Source organism: Nelusetta ayraudi, unplaced genomic scaffold, assembly GCF_046127955.1.
Source record: "Nelusetta ayraudi isolate G7.1 ecotype Tasmania unplaced genomic scaffold, CSIRO-AGI_Nayr_v1 ptg000219l, whole genome shotgun sequence".
NCBI lineage: Eukaryota > Metazoa > Chordata > Actinopteri > Tetraodontiformes > Monacanthidae > Nelusetta > Nelusetta ayraudi.
Genome location: NW_027466268.1, coordinates 139404 through 157500, shown reverse-complemented (window position 1 = coordinate 157500; position 18097 = coordinate 139404). Strand labels below are relative to the sequence as shown.

Here is an 18097-nt window from a genome sequence, read left to right as displayed (position 1 = left end):
GGCGCAGGAAGCCTCGCGGTGTTTTCACTCCGCATGCTCCGAGTGTGAAACTTCTGCTGATGGAGAGAAAAGACGTTTGTGCCGTGCAGTGATTTTGATGCGTTTTCTCTCCCCGGGATGCGGAAAAGTTCACGTCTGACTCCCGATGGCATGTCCACCCACCCCCCACCCCCCCTCTTCCCTCCTCCCCTCCCCCCCTGTTTCCCTGGCCTGCCTGCGGCGTGTTCGTGTCGCTGGTATGAAACGCTGTTTTCCGCTCGACGCCCTCGTCCACTTTTTTTCCCCCCGTTGTTTGCTCTTGAAATTTTAATCCAAATGGGAGGCCGGCCACACGCAAAAGAACAAAGAGGGATTCGCGACGTTCCCGTGCCGCCTTCTGGGAATCTGTGAGCGCGCGAGTGAGTGGTCGCTCGCCCTTTTTCGCCGACGGTGCAGCGCTCACTCTTCCTGCGGAGGGGATTAAGAAGCGTCTCCTATTCTGCAAGGGTTTTTATTTATTTTTTTTCATTTTTTTCCCCCGTCCTCCGAGTCGGAATCGGGTTTCAGGCTGATTGCGCTGAATCGGCTGCAACGACCGGAACGTAAAAAGGAAAAAAAAAAAAGAAAAGAAAAAAAGAAGTAAACCTCCAGAGTTTGCGGAGCGTTCAATCCGTCTGATCTTCATTTCAGCAGCAGCAGTGTTTAGCCCTCTGTTTGCAGCACTCCTGCTAACACTGACGCTTTGTTGGACCCTCCAACTTGTTTGGTAAGGATGGGGAGGAGGGGGCGGCAACGCATGTCTGGGGGTGTGGTCACCGTCCCTTTGTGACATCGCCGAGGGATAAGGCCCATCGCTGTGTGTGTCGTGTGTATTTAGCCTTCTGTTTGCAGCCTCCTGCTAAAAGAGAGTTTGCCTTTCATGTGTTTTTTGGGAACTTTTCCAAGTGGTCCCTGTGGTTCCAGCTGCCTTCATCTCCCGTCTCAGCGTCTGCCGTCTCTGTTCCGCCCGTCCGTCCGTCTACAGTGTGTTCTCTCACCATTCCTAACAAACTCTCTCTCCCAGCCGCCTGTCTGTAACACTAATGGCGGTGAAACACATGCAGGACACACACACACCCACACACACAACCACACACACACGCACTCTGCCGCCGTCGTCTCCTCGTCTCTCTGACTGTGTCCTCTCACTCGACCGTCAGCGGCAAGATCGGCTTCCGGGACCGGATCCGCATGAACAACTCGCGCTCGTCGCAGACCATCCGCAACAAGAACTCGCCGCTGCCGTCGGGCTCGGCCGTGCGGCGCTCGCCCAGCCAGGAGAACGACCCGGAGACCAGCAGCCCGGGGAAGGTGCAGAAGAGCTGGAGCTTCAACGACCGCACGCGCTTCCGCACCTCGCTGCGCCTCAAGCCTCGACCGCCGGCCGACGGTGGGCAGCACACACACACACACACACACACACACACACACATTAGTTTACTCTCTCTCGCATCGCTTGTGTGACCTTGACCTTTTGGCCTTTGTCCGGGCTCAGTGGACGGACTCGGGGAGGACAGTGTGGAGGACAAGCCCTACTGTGACGTGGCCATGGACGAGGTCATCCCAGCTGTGAAGACGCTCATCAGGGCCGTCAGGTCAGTTCTCACCTCGGCCGCAGCGTCTCGAGTCAGGACTTAGGCTGCGTTCAGACTGCAGGCGAATCTGATTCAAATCAGATTCTTTCTCAAATCCGAATTTTTTTTTTTAATTTTTAGGGCTGACTGTCCACACTGTTTTTTAACCAGTGTCCAATAGGGATCTGGCTCCGTTCAGTCTGGACAACAAGAAATCCGTTTAGCAAAAATCGGATTTCATGTGATTTGTGACTGTTCAGACTGCAAAAGAGTCATCGGATTTCAATCTGGATGGGCTAAAAATGGGATTTCGGCCGGCAGTCTGAACGAGGACCAACGTCTGTTTTTATCGAGCTTGATGTTTATATGTTTTTATGGCAGGTTTCATTGAAAAACTGTCAGTCTCACAGGGCGGAGTCAACACCTGGGTGTTATTCATTAAGCCGGCCGGCCCTTTGTGACGTCACAAAGATCAGATTTCAGCCAGAGCAAGGAGAGGCCAACACCATTCAACCGTCGGCGAAAGTTTGGTTGGTAATATGAGGAGACGTTGGGAGCTGATTGAAGACCCCAAAATTCTGCCAAACAATCCATTCACTGACATGTTTTCACAAACCTGGTGGAGGTGATGTCACAAAGGGCTGATTCCCCGCCATTGTTGGCCCTTCAAGTCACTGTGGGATCGTCCTGAACAATTAGGCAATCGACGGCAACAACGAAACCAACAGCACCGTGAGTCCCAGGTCAAACACCATAAATGATACCAGATGAGCTGAAAAACTTCACACTTACAGTAGTTTACACTGTGTGCACAGCGTAATGAGATGAAAGCAGCTCCAGCATGGTGTGAACCGGTACAAGTGGCAGCGCCTTCCATCGCAGGAAACAACAAACTGCAGTGTTTACAGTGTTGACAGTGTTTACGCCGCTCTCCTGTTTATAAACAGACCTTTTCCTCGGCCTCCCTCCTGACTTATGAATGATTCTCAGCCGAGCCCCTTGCCCCCCCCCCCCCCCCCCCTCCTCCCCCCACCCAGCAGCCCCTGGGAGGGTTGAGCGCTCTTTGATCGCAGGTTAGGTCACTTTACGATGAGCGACCCTTGCACGCGTGTTCGGACCGCTGGCTCTGGGTTAATGGCCACGCAACCCGCTGCTGCCAGCACATTCAGCTGACGATGGGGTCAAAATGGCCACTTAGGAGAGGAAACACCCCCCCCCCCCCACCCCCCTCATGCCCCCCCACTCACTCCCTGGTGACCTTGTCAAACCCCCCCTCTCCCCTGCCCCCACCGTGCCCATGCTGCTCATGTGTGCAAAGTGGAGGCGCGACTGACGGCTCCTGGTGGACAATGGCGGTACTGCAATGCATCAATTTTAGATGCGCTGTACGCAAAACAATTGAGGCAAAGACACAGGATGCTAAAATACAAACATACAAAATGTGAAGTTAAATATGTCATCGTCATCCAAACTGTGTTTGGAAGAAATGTTCTGTTTGTAAACTCAGAGTTTAAATACATTCGATGAATATAAAAACACACACACACGCATGTGTGCACTCACACACACACTTTCTCACACACGCAGGCTCTCATGTTTGCATGTTTTTGCCGTCTGCCTTTTTGTTTTCCGTCCTCATGCTTCCTTTAACTAACAAAATAAAAGCACAGAAATACTTTTTGTCTTTGCGGCTAAAATCACGGGAGCTGAAATTAGTCCATTAATATTTCACCAGCATGATTTATGGATAATGTGCACTTCTCCTCCTCCTTCTGCGCGTGTGATTCACTCCCGTCGTCGGCCATTCGTTTGTTTGTTTGCAGACTGTCGCTGTAAATCTGATAGATTTACTTCAGGTTTCTTCAGGTTCAGCTTTTAATAATGCACGATGACAACGTACCTGCAGGTTCCTGCAGACAGGAAACACATCCCAGTCCTCGCAATATTTAATATATTTTTTTATTCTTTCAATTTCTAAACAAGTGAAAAGAAAAATCTCCTTTTCACTTCGATACAGTTATTTGTTTTACCTCTGCTTCCATTTATTCATTTATCTCGGCGCTAACTTGATACGGCTCTAATGACTTCAGCGGCAACTCTGCAGCTGTGTGGATGCTCTGTGGTCTGGGGATGCTGCTGTGATGTATGACTGTGTGATGCCGCTCTGACACTGATGGCTTTATCACGCGACCCCAGTCGGGGCTTTTGCACTTGACTCAGCGGAAAGTTCTGACCGGAGGTCCGCAGACTCCCGGGTGGACGGGAGTTCCTTTACAGAGTGCAGGTGTGTGAAACAGCAGGTGCTGAGCACACACACACACACACACACACACACACACACACACACACACACACACACACACACACACACTCGGGCGTTTATGATCGATGTCAGTGAACTTAGTGCTGAAGCTCCATTTTTGGAAGGCAGCCTGTGGTTGGTCACCACTCGGCTGAATGTGGACCAGCGCCTCTTATTCTTTAACTCATTCAGTCATCGTGGTCTTTTTTTCTTCGTCTATCTGCTGACGTGTGCAGCGCAACAGAGTTCAGGCTCTTGTGTTCTTGTCGCCCCTGAAAACATCAACGTGCACCCCTTTTCAATGCTTTTCTCAATGGGCTCTTCCAACATCCATCCATCCATCCATTAATCCTTCCATCCATCCATCCATCCATTAATCCATTAATCCTTCCATCCATCCATCCATCCATCCATTAATCCATTAATCCTTCCATCCATCCATCCATCCATTAATCCATTAATCCTTCCATCCATCCATCCTTCCATCCATCCTTCCATCCATCCTTCCATCCATCCATCCATCCATCCATTAATCCTTCCATCCATTTTCAATACCTGCTTCTTCCTGAGCTCAGGGTCACAGGGGTCTGCTGGAGCCTCTCCCAGCTGTCATAGGGTGAAGGCAGGGGGACACACAACTATTCACAGTCACACACACACACACACACACACACACACCTACGGACGGACAGTTTAAGGTGTTCAGTTGACCTCACCTGCATGTTTTTGGACCGTGGGAGGAAGCCGGAGAACCTGGTGTGTCTGCTGGGTTCTCTCCAGGTTCTCCGGCTTCCTCCCAGGCTCCTCGGCCTGGGACACAGAGAGGTCCCAGGCCCGGAATCGAACCCACGACCTTCTTGCTGTGAGGCGGCAGCGCTAAACACTGCGCCACCTCCATCCTACAACATGGATATGAGAAATAAATCTTTTCTGCAGCTCTCCTCTGCATGGTTCCACTCTGGCCGGCCTGCTTCAGTTCGGTGTCAGCAGAATAGTCTTTCACTGGTTTGTTTTTTCTCCTAAATCTCCAAGACGAAACCTGCCGCCACCAGAGAGACTATATCTGGGATGCTCCTTTTGCTGCGTTGCAGAAACATTTGGACCAGCAGCGCCAGCACTCTGGAGCTGCAGCAGACGACGCAGCACTCCGAGGGTCTACAGTTTTCCCACATTAGCAATAATCATCTTCGGTGTTCCTGGGTGACCTGAGCCCAAACGTTGCTCCTACGTGTCAAGTTTTTTTTTTGGAAAATTTAATTTGTTTGAATTGCATCTCCACGTCGTGAAAGAACTCAAAGTGTGTATTTACAGAGAGCCGGAACAGTTAATGGGCCTTTTCTGCTGCGGCAAAGTGCAGGAGCTACAGATCCAGGAAGTGTGAAGACTAACGGACGGACGGACGGACGGACGGACGGTGCTGTAAAAGCCATTTGCCGGACCGTGGGAGGGAGTCAGCATCCTGACGGAATCCCTCCGAGGACCTGAATGAAAAAAAAAGGCCTCAGTCTCTTCAACCTTTTCTTTTCACCCACACCTGAGACCCACCTCGGCCGTAAAATTCTGCATCTACCTGCAAAATGAGCAAAGAAAAAAAAAAAAGCAAGTGGGGAAAAAAGAGAGAAAATGCCGGCGAATGCAGGAGTCATCAGGAAACGAGAGCGCGGCGCTGACGGAAGCTGCTGCAGCAGCTGGTGACCGTGGCTCCTCCTCCTCCAACTCCTCCCCCACCCCCTCCCTAAACCCCCTTCACACCTCAACTTCTTTGTTGCTCTAAAAAAAAAAAAAAAAAAGCCACACAGCTGCAGAAGATGCAAGCGCTGCAGACCCCGGCAAAGGTCAGAGCGGCTCGTTGAGACGACGACCCGTCGGCCAAGTTGAGCTTTCAGCCGGTCCTGCTGCTCAGAGTTGACCGACAACGCCTCCTCCTCCGTCTCAAGGAACGTGGAGCTCTTCTCCTCGCCTGCTTCTCACCGCCTCCGATGGCGCCCGAGCAGACGCAGGTCACCCGGTCGAGGCGGCTTGGATTTCCTGTTTACAGCGCTTCTCTTTCAAGTTGACTTGAGGCGCCACGGTCGGATCTTATTTTTATTTTTTTGTTGTTTCTATTTTTAAAGCTCCCATTTTCACGTCCTCGGTCCATCCTGGACTTCAGTGGAGGAAAAATTACATTTTTTATACATCATTTAGCCCTCTGTTTACAGTCTCCTGCTAAGACCTGATATTTTGTTGGATCTTTAAGGGGCTAGGAACAAGGAGCTCTTTGAGGGCGGAGCCATCACTGATCACTGACCTTTTGTGACATCACAAAGGGCTGGTTGACAGAGGTAGCCAAAGAAGCCAGAGATGTGGAGGATGGATGGATGGATGTTTTATATTTTCACTGATGGCCCAGACACACACACACACACACACACACACACACACACACACACACACACACACACACACACATTATCGCTGGGAGACGATTCTGAAGAATTGGAACCTTTAAAGCCGAGTGCGCAACTGCACTGACATCCACCAGGTGCATTAGTGCTGCCTCGACACTCACACACACACACACACACACACACACACACACACACACACTCTGGGATGTAGTGTGTGCTGGGACTGGGAGGATCTGTTGCCCCGTCACACCAAGAGGTGTGTGTGTGTGTGTGTGTATGTATGTAGATGTTGCTGAAGCTGCAAAACCGCTGGTCGGAAAAATGTCTTCCGTCGTTGTCCCTGCTCATCTGACAGCAGCCTCCTCTGTGGGGCTGTCGCTGAACGATAAGGTCACTCGGTCTGTAATTAATGAATTTTCTTCTTTTTCTTTTGGGCCGAATTTCCAAAGAAGGTCCAACCCTTCAGACTGGGACGTCGGTGCGGCTTTCTCTAAAAGCTCTCTGAGGACTCATAACAATGAAGCCTTGTGTGTGTGTGTGTGTGTGTGTGTGTGTGTGTGTGTGTGTGTGTGTGTGTGTGTGTGTGTGTGTGTGTGCGTGTGCAGGATTTTAAAGTTCCTGGTGGCCAAGAGGAAGTTTAAGGAGACTCTGCGTCCGTACGACGTGAAGGATGTGATCGAGCAGTACTCGGCCGGACACCTGGACATGCTGGGCCGCATCAAGAGCCTGCAGATGAGGTACCGGCCCATCCTGGCTTCTTATTGGTTGTTTGTCTATGTTTGTCAGTTCTCAGTTTTGTTTTGTTTTTGTTGCCACATTGTCACTTACTCAACCCACTCAACACTCCTGATTGAAATGGGCCATCAGGATAAAAAAAAAAAAAATGAGAGGAAGATTTGAGAAATTTTGCAGTGGAATCTGAGATGCTTTCGTGTTCATCCATCCAAAGGGTGGACCAGATCATCGGCCGAGGCTCTGTCCAGCCCGATAAGAAGGCACGACCTGAGAAGGGAGAGAAGACGCCCCCAGAACTGGAACCGCTGGATGAGCTGAGCATGATGGGACGTGTAGTCAAAGTCGAGAAACAGGTAAACGTGTTGGTAACGGTGAACGACGGAAATTCACACCATTGGATTATTTCCTCAGTCCTGTTTTTCTGAAAGCAAAATGAGTCCCAATGTTCCCAAAATACCAATTTTGTCTCCGAGACTGGTTTACTTCCTCTTTATATTTGAGTGTGTGTTGTATGTGCGTGTCTTCAACCAGGTGCAGTCCATCGAGAACAAGCTGGACCTCCTGCTCAACTTCTACTCGCAGTGCCTGAAGAAAGGCTCGTCCAACTTCACGCTGTCCACACTGCTGGACCCGGAGCTGACGTCGGACTACCAGAGCCCCACGGACCAAAGAGACCTCTTCCCCTCCGCCAACACGCTCAACATCTCCATGTCCGAGAGCGGGAACTTGGAATGACGGCGAGCGTTGACGGTGGAGGGACCTTTTGACACGATGTCTTCCTGGGGCCGAGCGGCCCGCCCTCAACGTCTTCTCTTGACTTTAGTTTGTGTCTTTTTCCCCCTCTCTCGCTCCGCCAAGTTGATTTTCCCACCCTGTTCCATCTCAAATCTGCCCACCTCTCCACCATCACCGCCAGGTGGCTCCAGCGTCACCAGGGGCCTCAGCCAAAGCAGGACGCCTCCTTCGGCCCACCGGGCGACTCGACTACTGAAGCCTTTTTCTGCCGCTCCCCTCCTGCTGAAACTGTGCAAAGTCTCGCTTTGTGGCTTTTTCGGGTTTGTTATCTTCCTCTTTTGTCCTCCTTGGAAACTGCTGAACGCTGCTGTCCTGGGCTCCAGGGGATTCCTTAGCTTCAGGCAAAGGAGGAGCCGAACCTCGAAGGTACCTCCGACTCGCCCATCCCAAAACCAAAGGAGGTGTAACTCCCCCCACTTGGCTCTGACACGAGCTCACAAGCAAAAACAACCACCGAACGACCTCTGATCCTTCCATCCCCCTGATTGGCTGGCAGTCAGCTGACTGATGTTGGTCTTCTACAGCCAATAGGAGCATATCTGATCGGTTATGTCGCTGATCCGGTTCGACCTCCTGAACCCGTCGTCATCACTCTCGACCCGCTGCAGACCAGTCAGCCAATAAAATGTTCTTGGGCAGCTGAGAATTGAATTCTTTTTTTTGCCAGTTTGGAAACCCACACGTCGTCTGATCTTCCCACAGGAGGCAGCGAGCTGATTGGCCGCTTCACTCCTGATCGCGCCTCCACTGTCGTCTTCCACTACTTGTTCTTTTCTTCATTGGACGCGATTGACGCACAGGAAATGCGCATGTGGACAAAACTGGAGAGTGCAGACATGAACGCACACACACACACACACACACACACACACACTGAAAGTAATGCCTTGACTTAAATACACAGGCACTCGATGACTGTCTTTTTTTATTTTGAAGTAAAAAAAAATCTTTACTGTAATTATGTTGATGCACTCAATTTTTGTGAAACTGAAAAGTCAGAAATTTGTGTTGTTTTTTTAAATGATTTAACTAAATGTAGAATTTAACTTAATATATTTAATTCAAGCGAGATATAATCTTTTAAAATGAAATGTAAATGTAGCATTTTTTTTAAAAATCATGTACGATGCGACTCCACAAAAGCCAATCAGGTTCGTCTTCACCTCGGACTCGAATTTGTCGTGCCAACAGATGGTGTGTTTCTGTATTTGGCTCGCACACACACAAAACACACACGTTAGTTTTATCCCTTCCAAGTGCTTCCTGTATTTGTTCTGGTTCAGGCAAAAGTCTCAGGTGCTCCACCTTTCCTCCTTCCTTCCTTCCTTCCTTCCTTCCTTCCTTCCTTTCCTCCCCACATCACAAGCCAAGATTCCAAGAATGTACTTAATCACTCTCTGTCTCTCCAAAGCTCCTCACGTTCACAGGAGACTCGCATCCATTGGTAGAGACATGTAGCTTTAGTGCTAATGCATCACTGCAGAGGTGCTTCTGTTAGTAGAACCATTTTCTAGAATAAACGCGTCTTAGTCCCCCTGGAATGTTTAGTTTAGCCTCGTTAGGAGAGACGTAGATGAGGTCGCCGTGTTGCATGTCGTTGTTGATGCCGGCGCCGGTGTTTCCAAAAACAAGAGAGAAACCTTAAGATGGCAAGACGGTACTGTGCCTTCACTTCAATGGTGCACCACAAGAGGCCGCTCTTTTCACTCAGCGGCTGTACAAAGAGATGGACGGAGCCTCCGGGTTTGGAAAAGGCAGGAAATTGCGGGAGTAACAAAAAACGGCTAAAACTTGTTTGGCTTTGCCAACAGAGACCCAAGTTTGTTGCAAAAAAAACGACAAAAATGATGGGCTGTCGATAGAGAAACATCATTATGAATTGGTTGAAATAGAATTGTTGGTCTAAATCAGCAGTAATTTGGTCCAACTATGAGTAAAAATGGCCATGAAGTTGTGGCCGTGGCAGAACTTCCATATCCAAGCGGTGTCGGCTTACCGGCAGGTGAGTGGGTGTTGGAGCAAACGCTGCACTCGCCCTCCAATCACTGCTCACCTCCTGGCACCGCCCACACATCCAAATGTGGACTCTTCCAGGTTTCGAAACGGACTGGAAGCTCGAGATCCGTCAAACCGACATCTGGGCTTCGGAACGGGGATTTACAGAACCAATAAGTGATGTCAGGAGGACTCCGTACATCTTTTTAAATAGCCAATGTTTTTAGCCCACTCGAGAAATGCCATCAAATCCGACCACTGCAGTGTGTAAAGTTTCAGGCGTCAGGGTTCTGCAACCTTTTCGGGTTTCTTCCGGAATTGTCTACGTGGTTTTTTTTGCGATCCAACAAGGACTTTCCTCTCACACTCGCTCTCGCCGTGAAAGGCTGGAGGCATGGGCATTTAAAAAAAACAAAAAACAAACCCAGCCGGCATGTGTCCTTGTTCATTAGCATGTCGCGTAGAGAAATACGGCTTCCACTCAACTACCTCTAAAGGCCACTAGAGGGGGCTTGTCTAGGGAAAAAAAAGAGTAATTACCCTGAGAATGAGAAACGTTACGTGGTCGTCTTAAAATCGACTGAAAGCTATGCATGACTCAATCTGCATGTCGTCTGAACGTCCGTCACTCACCGACTTGTTGCCATTTGACATTCCAGCGCGTTCGCCCTTTAACGGCTCTACTTGGAAAAGAATCAATCGGATCGCTCGTCCGCAAAGCGCAACGAAAACACCCACCGATCAAAGCAATAAAGAGAGAGAAAACAAACGAAGATGAAAACTCTAAAGCCTACAAAGTCTTCCGCTTGGGACTGACGTACTAAACAGGTCGACGTGAAAGAAAAAAAGAGAGTAAAAATAGAAAAATGGCGCTGGTTTTTGTTTTCCTAATCTAATCGCACATCCGTATATGAACTTTGTAACAAAGAGATGCCAGAAACAGTCTTGTCTGTCTGCTGAGGATTAAAATTAGCTCACTTGACTAACTTATTAATTTATTTGTTTCAATAAAGCTCTTTGGACTGTACACTGGTCTGTTTGTCTAATCATTGTGAATAATTATAATTATTATTTTGTCTTACGACAGAAAGGGTGCAGAGTCGAGGTAGAACTTCATCTTCAGGTGTTTTTTGTTTTTTTTTTCATCCCAGACCCGAAATTCTCTAACAACAAACTCTTAACAGTGCATTTAATAACCCACTGTTTACAGGCTGTTGCTTCAACTGATGCCTTGTCGGACCATCCAGGTCATTGAAAATGGACAGAAAAACAAAGTGATCATAGAGGGCATGGCTGGGCTGATGCCACTATCCAGGGAAGAGGCGGCGGTGCGGTGAGTGACATCATGGCCAGCAACAGGCGAGAGATTTTTCTCATGTCTGGAAACTTGGTTGACAAGCTCTTGGTAAATAAGTCATTTGAATTTTGCAACATTTGCAACCTTTAAAAGTGACAGAATTGATTAGATTCCACAGTTGACTGAAGTTTGGTTTATAATACGGCAAGAAAGAAGTCACAAAAAATCGGTTTAAAGATTCTTTAAAAATATATTTGTTGACAAATTTAATCAGTTTGTACAACTGCAGCGCCGTATTGTGTATTCTTAGTATTGACCAGGAAAAAAAAGAAGATAGAATGCAGACGTCTGGCGAAGCGAGATCCCGACTCCACAGTCACACCTCCAGGTCTCCGACGCCGTGGACGTGGCTGAACAGGGTCACGTGTCGTTTGTGCGGGTCGATGACCAGATAGGCGAAGGTCTGCTCCTCCTCCGGCCTCCCTGGGAAGCAGCGGCCTGACTCGTCCTGCACGGCAACAGAGGAGGTGTGAGGAGGTTCGCTGGCTGTCGCTGAGACACACCCTGCCTCTCACTTACACGGGCGGAGACCTTGAGGACGGTGGAGACCACGCTGATCTTCTTGGTCTCCGGGTCTTTCTGGACGCTGAACAGCAAAACAAACAAACAAACAAAACCCAATGTGAGTGCGAAGTCATGATGGATCCGACTGAATCGTTTGTTTGTGAGTCGTGTTTCGCTTCCTCCCACCTGATCAGGTCTTTGTAGATGCGCCTGGTGGTGCTGATGTAGGGCTCCACTGTGTCCTCGTACTGGCAGAGCTCTCCGCCCAGACACAGGTGTTTGAAGAGGCGGAACAGAAACTCCTCCCGCTCCGCCCTCCCCACTGCGTAGTAATTCTCCGACTCCTCCTCCTGCAACATCTGGAACGATGCGGGAAGAACCCGGGATGGGCAGTTATCAGGTCTGGGATCTCACAGAGACACCTGGACCAGCTAGCCGGTCAGAACGCAACCTGGCCAATCAGCAGTCTCTAGTGAGAGAAAGGCGGAGCTACGAGAAGACTTGGAGGCGGCAGCGTGGTGGGTTTAATTTGAGCAGTGGTTGTCAATCTTCCTGGGGTCCTGGACCCCCCTGCATACTTTTGACCAGCCATTTGAATAAAAATAATCCTAGTTCTAGAAACGGCATACGTGCAATTACACCACGGACCACTAGGGGTCTAGGAGGCTACGCTGACCTGTCTGAGTTCATCGTAGTCTGGGTAGACGTCGTGAAAGCACTTGACCATGTGACCAGAGGGCCTCACGATGCCGCAGGAGTAGAGGGGGTCGAAGAGCTCCATGGAGACTGCGGTGCACGGCACCGGCTGGGCGTCGACCCACACCGCCGGCTGGTCTGCAGACAGACACACAGACAGACAGACAGACAGAGAAGTCAAAAAGCATTCTGCCAATATTGTCCGGCAGAGGAGATCAATTTGCTGCCGTCAGCGACGAAAGGATGTCAGAGGGAGGGGCGGGGCTTACCGAGAGGAGCCGAGCTGGAGAGCTTCGACATTCCGGCCAGAGAGGAGAGCACGACGGGGTCCCGGAAGAAGCACTGCAGGTCACAGAGGAGACGTCTATAATCAATCAATCAATCAATCAATCAATCAATCAATCAATCAATCAACTGTCTCAAAGTGCTTTGTACAACGAGAGAAGAGAACCAGGTGGGCTCCCAGAGCAGCAAGGTGCGACAGTTCCCTGTGGGCAGAAACCTAGAGCAGATCCAGACTGCAGAGGGCGCTCATCTGATTTGACCAGTTGGGGCATGTTGTGTTGTTGTTGTTGTTGTTGTTGTTTTCTCTAACCACATTCAAAAGCAGCTCATCAGATTCTTCTGAGGCCAGCGAAGCCAGCAGGTGGCAGCACAAAGCTCACTACTCCATTAAAAAAACGCTCGTGTCCCAGGGTGGTCCGGCCAGATTCTGATTGGTTTGGAAGATGCGACTACGTTACAACGTAACCTCGAGCTCATTTAATTGAGATTGAAACACTGTGTTTTCATTCACGGCGTCTTAGGGTTTCTTCTTCTTCTTCTTCTTCTTCTTCTTCTTCTTCTTCTTCTTCTTTTCTTTTCTTTTCTTTTCTTTTGCACGCTCATCAAGGCGTCGACACTCCGCCCTCTTCACTGATTGGTGCGTTCACAGGCGACTGATTAATCTCACCTGCGCGAACCTGTCGCTGTTGTACGGGCGGAAGTTCCGGTCGAAGCTGTACGACTGGACCGAGATCCTGCCCAGCATGGACCTGTATGCACACACACACACACACACACACACACACACACACACACACACACACACACACACACACTGAGGATGAGCCGCCACGCCGCCAGCTGAGCGACGCTCCGCGCTCAGAGGTATGAAAGCACTCACGGTACCATTTCATCAGCAGCGTCAGCGTGGTTCTGTCCGAGAGGAACGAGGCTCTCTTCGACGGCAGCAGGTTGAAAGCAAAGTTCTGCTCCAGCTCGCAGTCGCTGGTCGCCATGTCCTCCCGAAACTTCAGCCTCGGTCTGAAACGCGCTCGGTCAGCTGTGCGAGCGGCGCCTTGCAAATGCGCCTGTATTAGGATCGTTGCGGTAACGTCGCCGAGCAAGAACCCTGCAGACACAGCTGGCTGGATCAGACCAGCGTCGACAATTTTAACATCATCAGCCGCAGAGCAGCTGCCAGTTGTGGCTGTTGTGAGATGAATTGGTGGACATATGGACTGGAAGACTCGAAACACCTCGTGCATAGTAAAAACATAACTTTTTGCAAGACTTTGATCCTACATCAAAGCTTTTCCTCCATTTTGGGGATTTCTAAAAAATATAAGAAAAAACAAAAAAAAAAAAGCATTTTCTTTTGTCTTCATACTATTATTACCTGCTCAGGCTTTCAATGCAATTCAAATTCTGTCATCAAATACAGAAAATGACTGACAGCGAGTGACGCTTGGATTTTTACCTTAACTGCAGAAGTGCGCGCGCATTCAGAGTAACTGTTGCTTGATCGCATGAAGCGTGAAGATGTTCCACTCCTCTCCCCCGCCGGCACGTGTCAACCTTCCAATCAGCGGCGGGCAAATTCACTCTTAGCCAATAAGAGGCTGGTACGCGCGGTCACCGAACTGAAACTGTGTTGGTCATCTTGAGTCCGTTGCTCAGAGGATCTTCGGGGGTTTGTTGACCTGTTTCCATGACACCGGACGCAGCAATAAACCTTGTAGCGTCGGAAATGTTGCATTTCTAATAATATTTCTGATGTGAAGGTGATAAAACTGTCAATTATGGGGACCACAGGTGTGGAATCGTTCTTTGATTTTGGTAAAAAGGTTTTTCCATCCAGATCAAATGAACTCAGTTCAGGCTTTCTATTGGTGGCCACTAGAGGGCAGCCTTGACGAGCTTTAGGAAAGCCCTCCTCTTGCTGCACCCCCACCCCCCACCCCCCCACACACACACACCCCGTCAGATTTTTGTGTATTTATTGCTCAGGTGCGTCCACTGTTTTCAAAAAAGGAAATATTTTCAACAAGCTTCACTTTGTAGCGTGAAAGTGTTTTTTTTTTTTTTTTTTCTTTGACTTAGTCCTCAACTGAAGTATTCAGGACATTTTGTCCAGATGTGGGCAGTAATACATACTGTACAAGCCGTCCTGGAGTTGCAACATTCTTGTGCTCCCATTATTATTGTGAAGCCCTGAGGTTATGCACAGATGCATCGCTCCGTTATTGTGAGTGTGTTTTTTTTTCCACCCACCTCAGTCGCTTCAGGCCACATTGTGCCCGGACGCCAAAATGTTCCCTTGTAAAATTTGCAGCTGAGCGTCAAGTCAGGGGCGTGTAAACTGGAGATGCTCCCTTTATGATGTCACACCTGTTGGTGTCTGACGGTGTAAAAATTCTGAGCTGCTGCATGTTTAATGTAACTCCTCCAGATGGATGCAGATCTTCCATTCAGCCCAAGTTCCCACTTTTTCCCAGGAGACGCGCTGACCCTCATGTCCACCAGGGAACGGCTGCTGTCTGCTCTCACTGATCGCAGACTGAGGTGTAAAATTGCAATTTTCCCCACAGAATCTACCAATGAAACTGGTTCCGCCGTTTGGAAAGTGTTGATTTCTGCTCTCAACGGAGGTTGGAAGCAAGTTTCTTGCCGCCCACTGGCCAAAAATATGGGAAATTTATGGAAAATTGTCACCTTACCTTTGTGTGTCTCAGCCCTTTTCATCGGGGGTTTCTGGCAAACACCATTTTCTTAGGAAACGACCACCAAATAGATGCAAATGGAGATGGAAAACTGCAGCGTTTCGCAAAGTAAATGTGTAGGATACTTTCAGTTGTGAACTGTTGGCCGGTCCCGAGTCGGAGGATGTGCCACGCCGTCCAGGCCAGCTGCTGCTGCAGACTTTGTTGTGAGAAAATCTTACGGAATGAATGTTTTGACTCGGCGTGGAAGAGCTGGAGCTAAGAGAGCGAGCAGGAAGCGTGAGCTCACCCCTAAACACGACTTTTATTGTCATTTTCTCACTGATTGCTGTGTAATGTGGGTAATTTCACCTGATTGCCGACCTGTCAGGGGAGAGAGAGAGGGGGGTGGGGGGGCTGGTCGCACGGCCGCATCTGGAAATCCACGTCCAAATGAGACCCAAGTGGGGAGCAGGAGGAGGTCGTGACCTTTCGTCTGGGTCTCCGCCCCTTCTTGTCTCAAGTGCACGATGCGTTGTGTCCCCCGGACGATGAGGAGGCTCCAGGTGGAGCCTTTGAAAGCAGGCCGTCCACACCAGCTGCAGTCGACCTGCAGTCATTCAATGTTGTTTCCTTTTCTTTTCTTTATAAATGACAGACAGCGCTTTCTCCTCGGTTGCAAAGAGAAGCCAGAAGTGAGAACACTGAGTTCTGGCGGCACATGTAGATGATAAACGTATCGGCCTGTTCAAACACATGATGTCATGTGCACAGCCAGCGGTTTTTGTCACTGAGATCTTTTTATTGGAGTCGCACAGTGACGGCTGTGAGTCCCGGTGGGAGTCTGGTGATTGTCCTCGACCAGGGGTGGGCAAACTATGGCCCCAGGGGCCAAATGTGGCCCATTGAGCTTTTAAATCCGGCCCGTCGAACTTGAAGATAATATGTTAATAGTAAGTTTGTCATAAAGTAGCTGTGTTTAATCCATTCTCTCTGTTTTAATTCTAATTAAACATTTAATTTTTACATTTAATTTCAATAAAGAGCTAAACACCATGGGACAGATATTTGTTCATTTTCAGTTCACGTGAAAGCACGTTTTCTACATATCCCATAATATATTTTTTCCTCTTCTGAGGCAGCTCACCAAACCTCTCCATCCATCTGCTGCTGCTCCGGCCCCTCTGCCCGAAACATCTTCATTCACTGCTGTGCAGAGAGATCAGCAGAGAGCTGAAAAAAGATCAATCTCGGAATCCTTAGTACCTCCAAACTGGGGTTGCAAAAGGAGGTTATTTGCACCAACATCCTTACAAAATACATCTTTATCTTTAGTGAAACTGCAGCGCTTCCATGCCACAAAGATGTTTAGCTCAAAGCCAAGAGTAACAGATTCTTTTCCAAATTCCCTTTTTAAGCATCTCAGGATGCCTCCCCTTCATTGCAGGATGTCACTGAGGGTCCCGAACCTCACCTTGAGCCCCTTTATCGCGCCGTAGTGGGTGTTTAGGCGAGTGCGGCCGCCAGATAACAAAGTCTGGGTGGGAACTTCAAATACATCAGGTGCACCTTGTTGTGTCTCCCTCCCAGCAGACGCATGATAGAGAATCTGAGACATCCTGGGAATCCTGGAGCGGCCGTGCAGGGACACGCCGGGGAGGAGACGGAGCAGGAGAGGAAGTGGGCGGAGCCCTGGGAGGAGCCTCGCCGCCGCTGCCACTGCTCCCTCCTGGCGATGACATCGTCAGCAGCATCGGTGGACAGCAGAGGGCGACGTTTGGACCGGTGGACTGCTGTGCTGATTGGTGTCACAGGGCCGCTGTGGAGCCATGAGAGCGCTCAGCTCTTATGGGGTCAAAGGTCAGAGCCGTTAACGCGGAGTCGCTGCAACAGCAGTCTGTGGAAGGAATCTTTTCGGCGTCTTGTGTGCGGCTTTGTAAAGATTTTGCAATAAAGGCTGTTGGAGTGAGACTGTTGCCAGCGGCGCTGCTGCTGATGTGCAGTCTGGAAGTACAGTGACTAACGCCGTTGGCTCGTAAGCAACTTTATATCGCCATAAAAATGTGGTGCGTAGCGAGATTGATCAGTGTTTTGTCAGTCCTCAGGAGATTAACCCATAATTTTAACAAATAAAGCTGCATCAGAGTCAAAACAAAACAAAACATGAAGGGCTTCAGGGGAACAGAAATAAAGAGAGAGAATGGAGTGGTGTCTTTTTCTACTGCACTTTAAATTGGGCTTTGTTTTGAAACAATTTTCCAAATTGACAATACTGTGGGACGAGCGAGAGCTGCAGCCTGATGCTAGATATTTAGTTTTTCCATTTATAGGTTTTTATTTAAAAATTATATATTTGCAAGAGTGTGAAGTGATCTTAGGGATTTAACTTCCAACTGGAGGCTGAAAACTGTAGCAAAATATCCAATCTGAGATGGATGGATGGATGGATGGATGGATAGATAGATAGATAGATGGATAGACAGATAGACAGGTACATAGATAGATAGATGGATCGATAGATGATAGATGATAGATGGATAGATAGATAGGTAGATAGATAGATAGATTGATGGATAGATAGATGGATGGATAGATGGAAAGATAGAAAGATGGATAGATAGATAGATAGATGGATAGATAGATAGGTAGGTAGATGGATAGATAGATAGATGGATGGATAGATGGAAAGATAGATGGATGGATAGATGGAAAGATAGAAAGATGGATAGATAGATAGATAGATAGGTAGATGGATGGATAGATAGATA

General features: G+C 48.9%; 3 protein-coding genes across 5 annotated transcripts in view; 2 read left to right on the top strand and 1 right to left on the bottom strand.

The window, feature by feature from the left end:
* kcnq4 (potassium voltage-gated channel subfamily Q member 4) overlaps positions 1-10836 on the top strand; it is a 40355-nt gene extending 29519 nt beyond the window's left edge. For both annotated transcript variants that reach the window (XM_076016164.1, XM_076016163.1), the window contains 5 exons: positions 1179-1408; positions 1514-1613; positions 6890-7021; positions 7234-7372; positions 7551-10836. In XM_076016164.1, the coding sequence (XP_075872279.1) occupies positions 1179-1408; positions 1514-1613; positions 6890-7021; positions 7234-7372; positions 7551-7754 (805 nt within the window). In that variant the 3' untranslated portion in view covers positions 7755-10836. The remainder of the gene's footprint in view (positions 1-1178; positions 1409-1513; positions 1614-6889; positions 7022-7233; positions 7373-7550) is intronic.
* A 450-nt stretch (positions 10837-11286) lies between these two features.
* On the bottom strand, positions 11287-13878 carry cfap300 (cilia and flagella associated protein 300). 2 transcript variants are annotated; one of them, XM_076016202.1, is made up of 7 exons: positions 13532-13878; positions 13319-13400; positions 12636-12708; positions 12347-12504; positions 11857-12029; positions 11686-11752; positions 11287-11614 (listed from the first exon to the last, which is right to left on the bottom strand). In XM_076016202.1, the coding sequence occupies exons 1-7, from the start codon at positions 13537-13539 to the stop codon at positions 11483-11485; spliced, it is 693 nt and encodes a 230-aa protein (XP_075872317.1). In that variant the 5' UTR covers positions 13540-13878; the 3' UTR covers positions 11287-11482. The 2 variants fall into 2 exon arrangements, with proteins under 2 accessions (XP_075872317.1, XP_075872316.1); XM_076016201.1 differs by having other exon boundaries at positions 13537-13877.
* tinagl1 (tubulointerstitial nephritis antigen-like 1) overlaps positions 13410-18097 on the top strand; it is a 33206-nt gene continuing 28518 nt past the window's right edge. The window contains exon 1 of the mRNA XM_076016200.1: positions 13410-13515. The gene's annotated coding sequence lies outside the window, so the exon portion shown is untranslated. The remainder of the gene's footprint in view (positions 13516-18097) is intronic.

Bases quoted from the DNA above. Each gene is read 5' to 3' on its own strand.
- cfap300 (XM_076016201.1), bottom strand. From the start codon at position 13,646: ATGGCGACCAGCGACTGCGAGCTGGAGCAGAACTTTGCTTTCAACCTG. The intron at 12,709-13,318 runs GTGAGATTAATC...TGTGACCTGCAG, and splicing joins ACAGCGACAGGTTCGCGCAG to TGCTTCTTCCGGGACCCCGT. The intron at 11,753-11,856 runs GTGGGAGGAAGC...TTTGCTGTTCAG, and splicing joins ATCTACAAAGACCTGATCAG to CGTCCAGAAAGACCCGGAGA.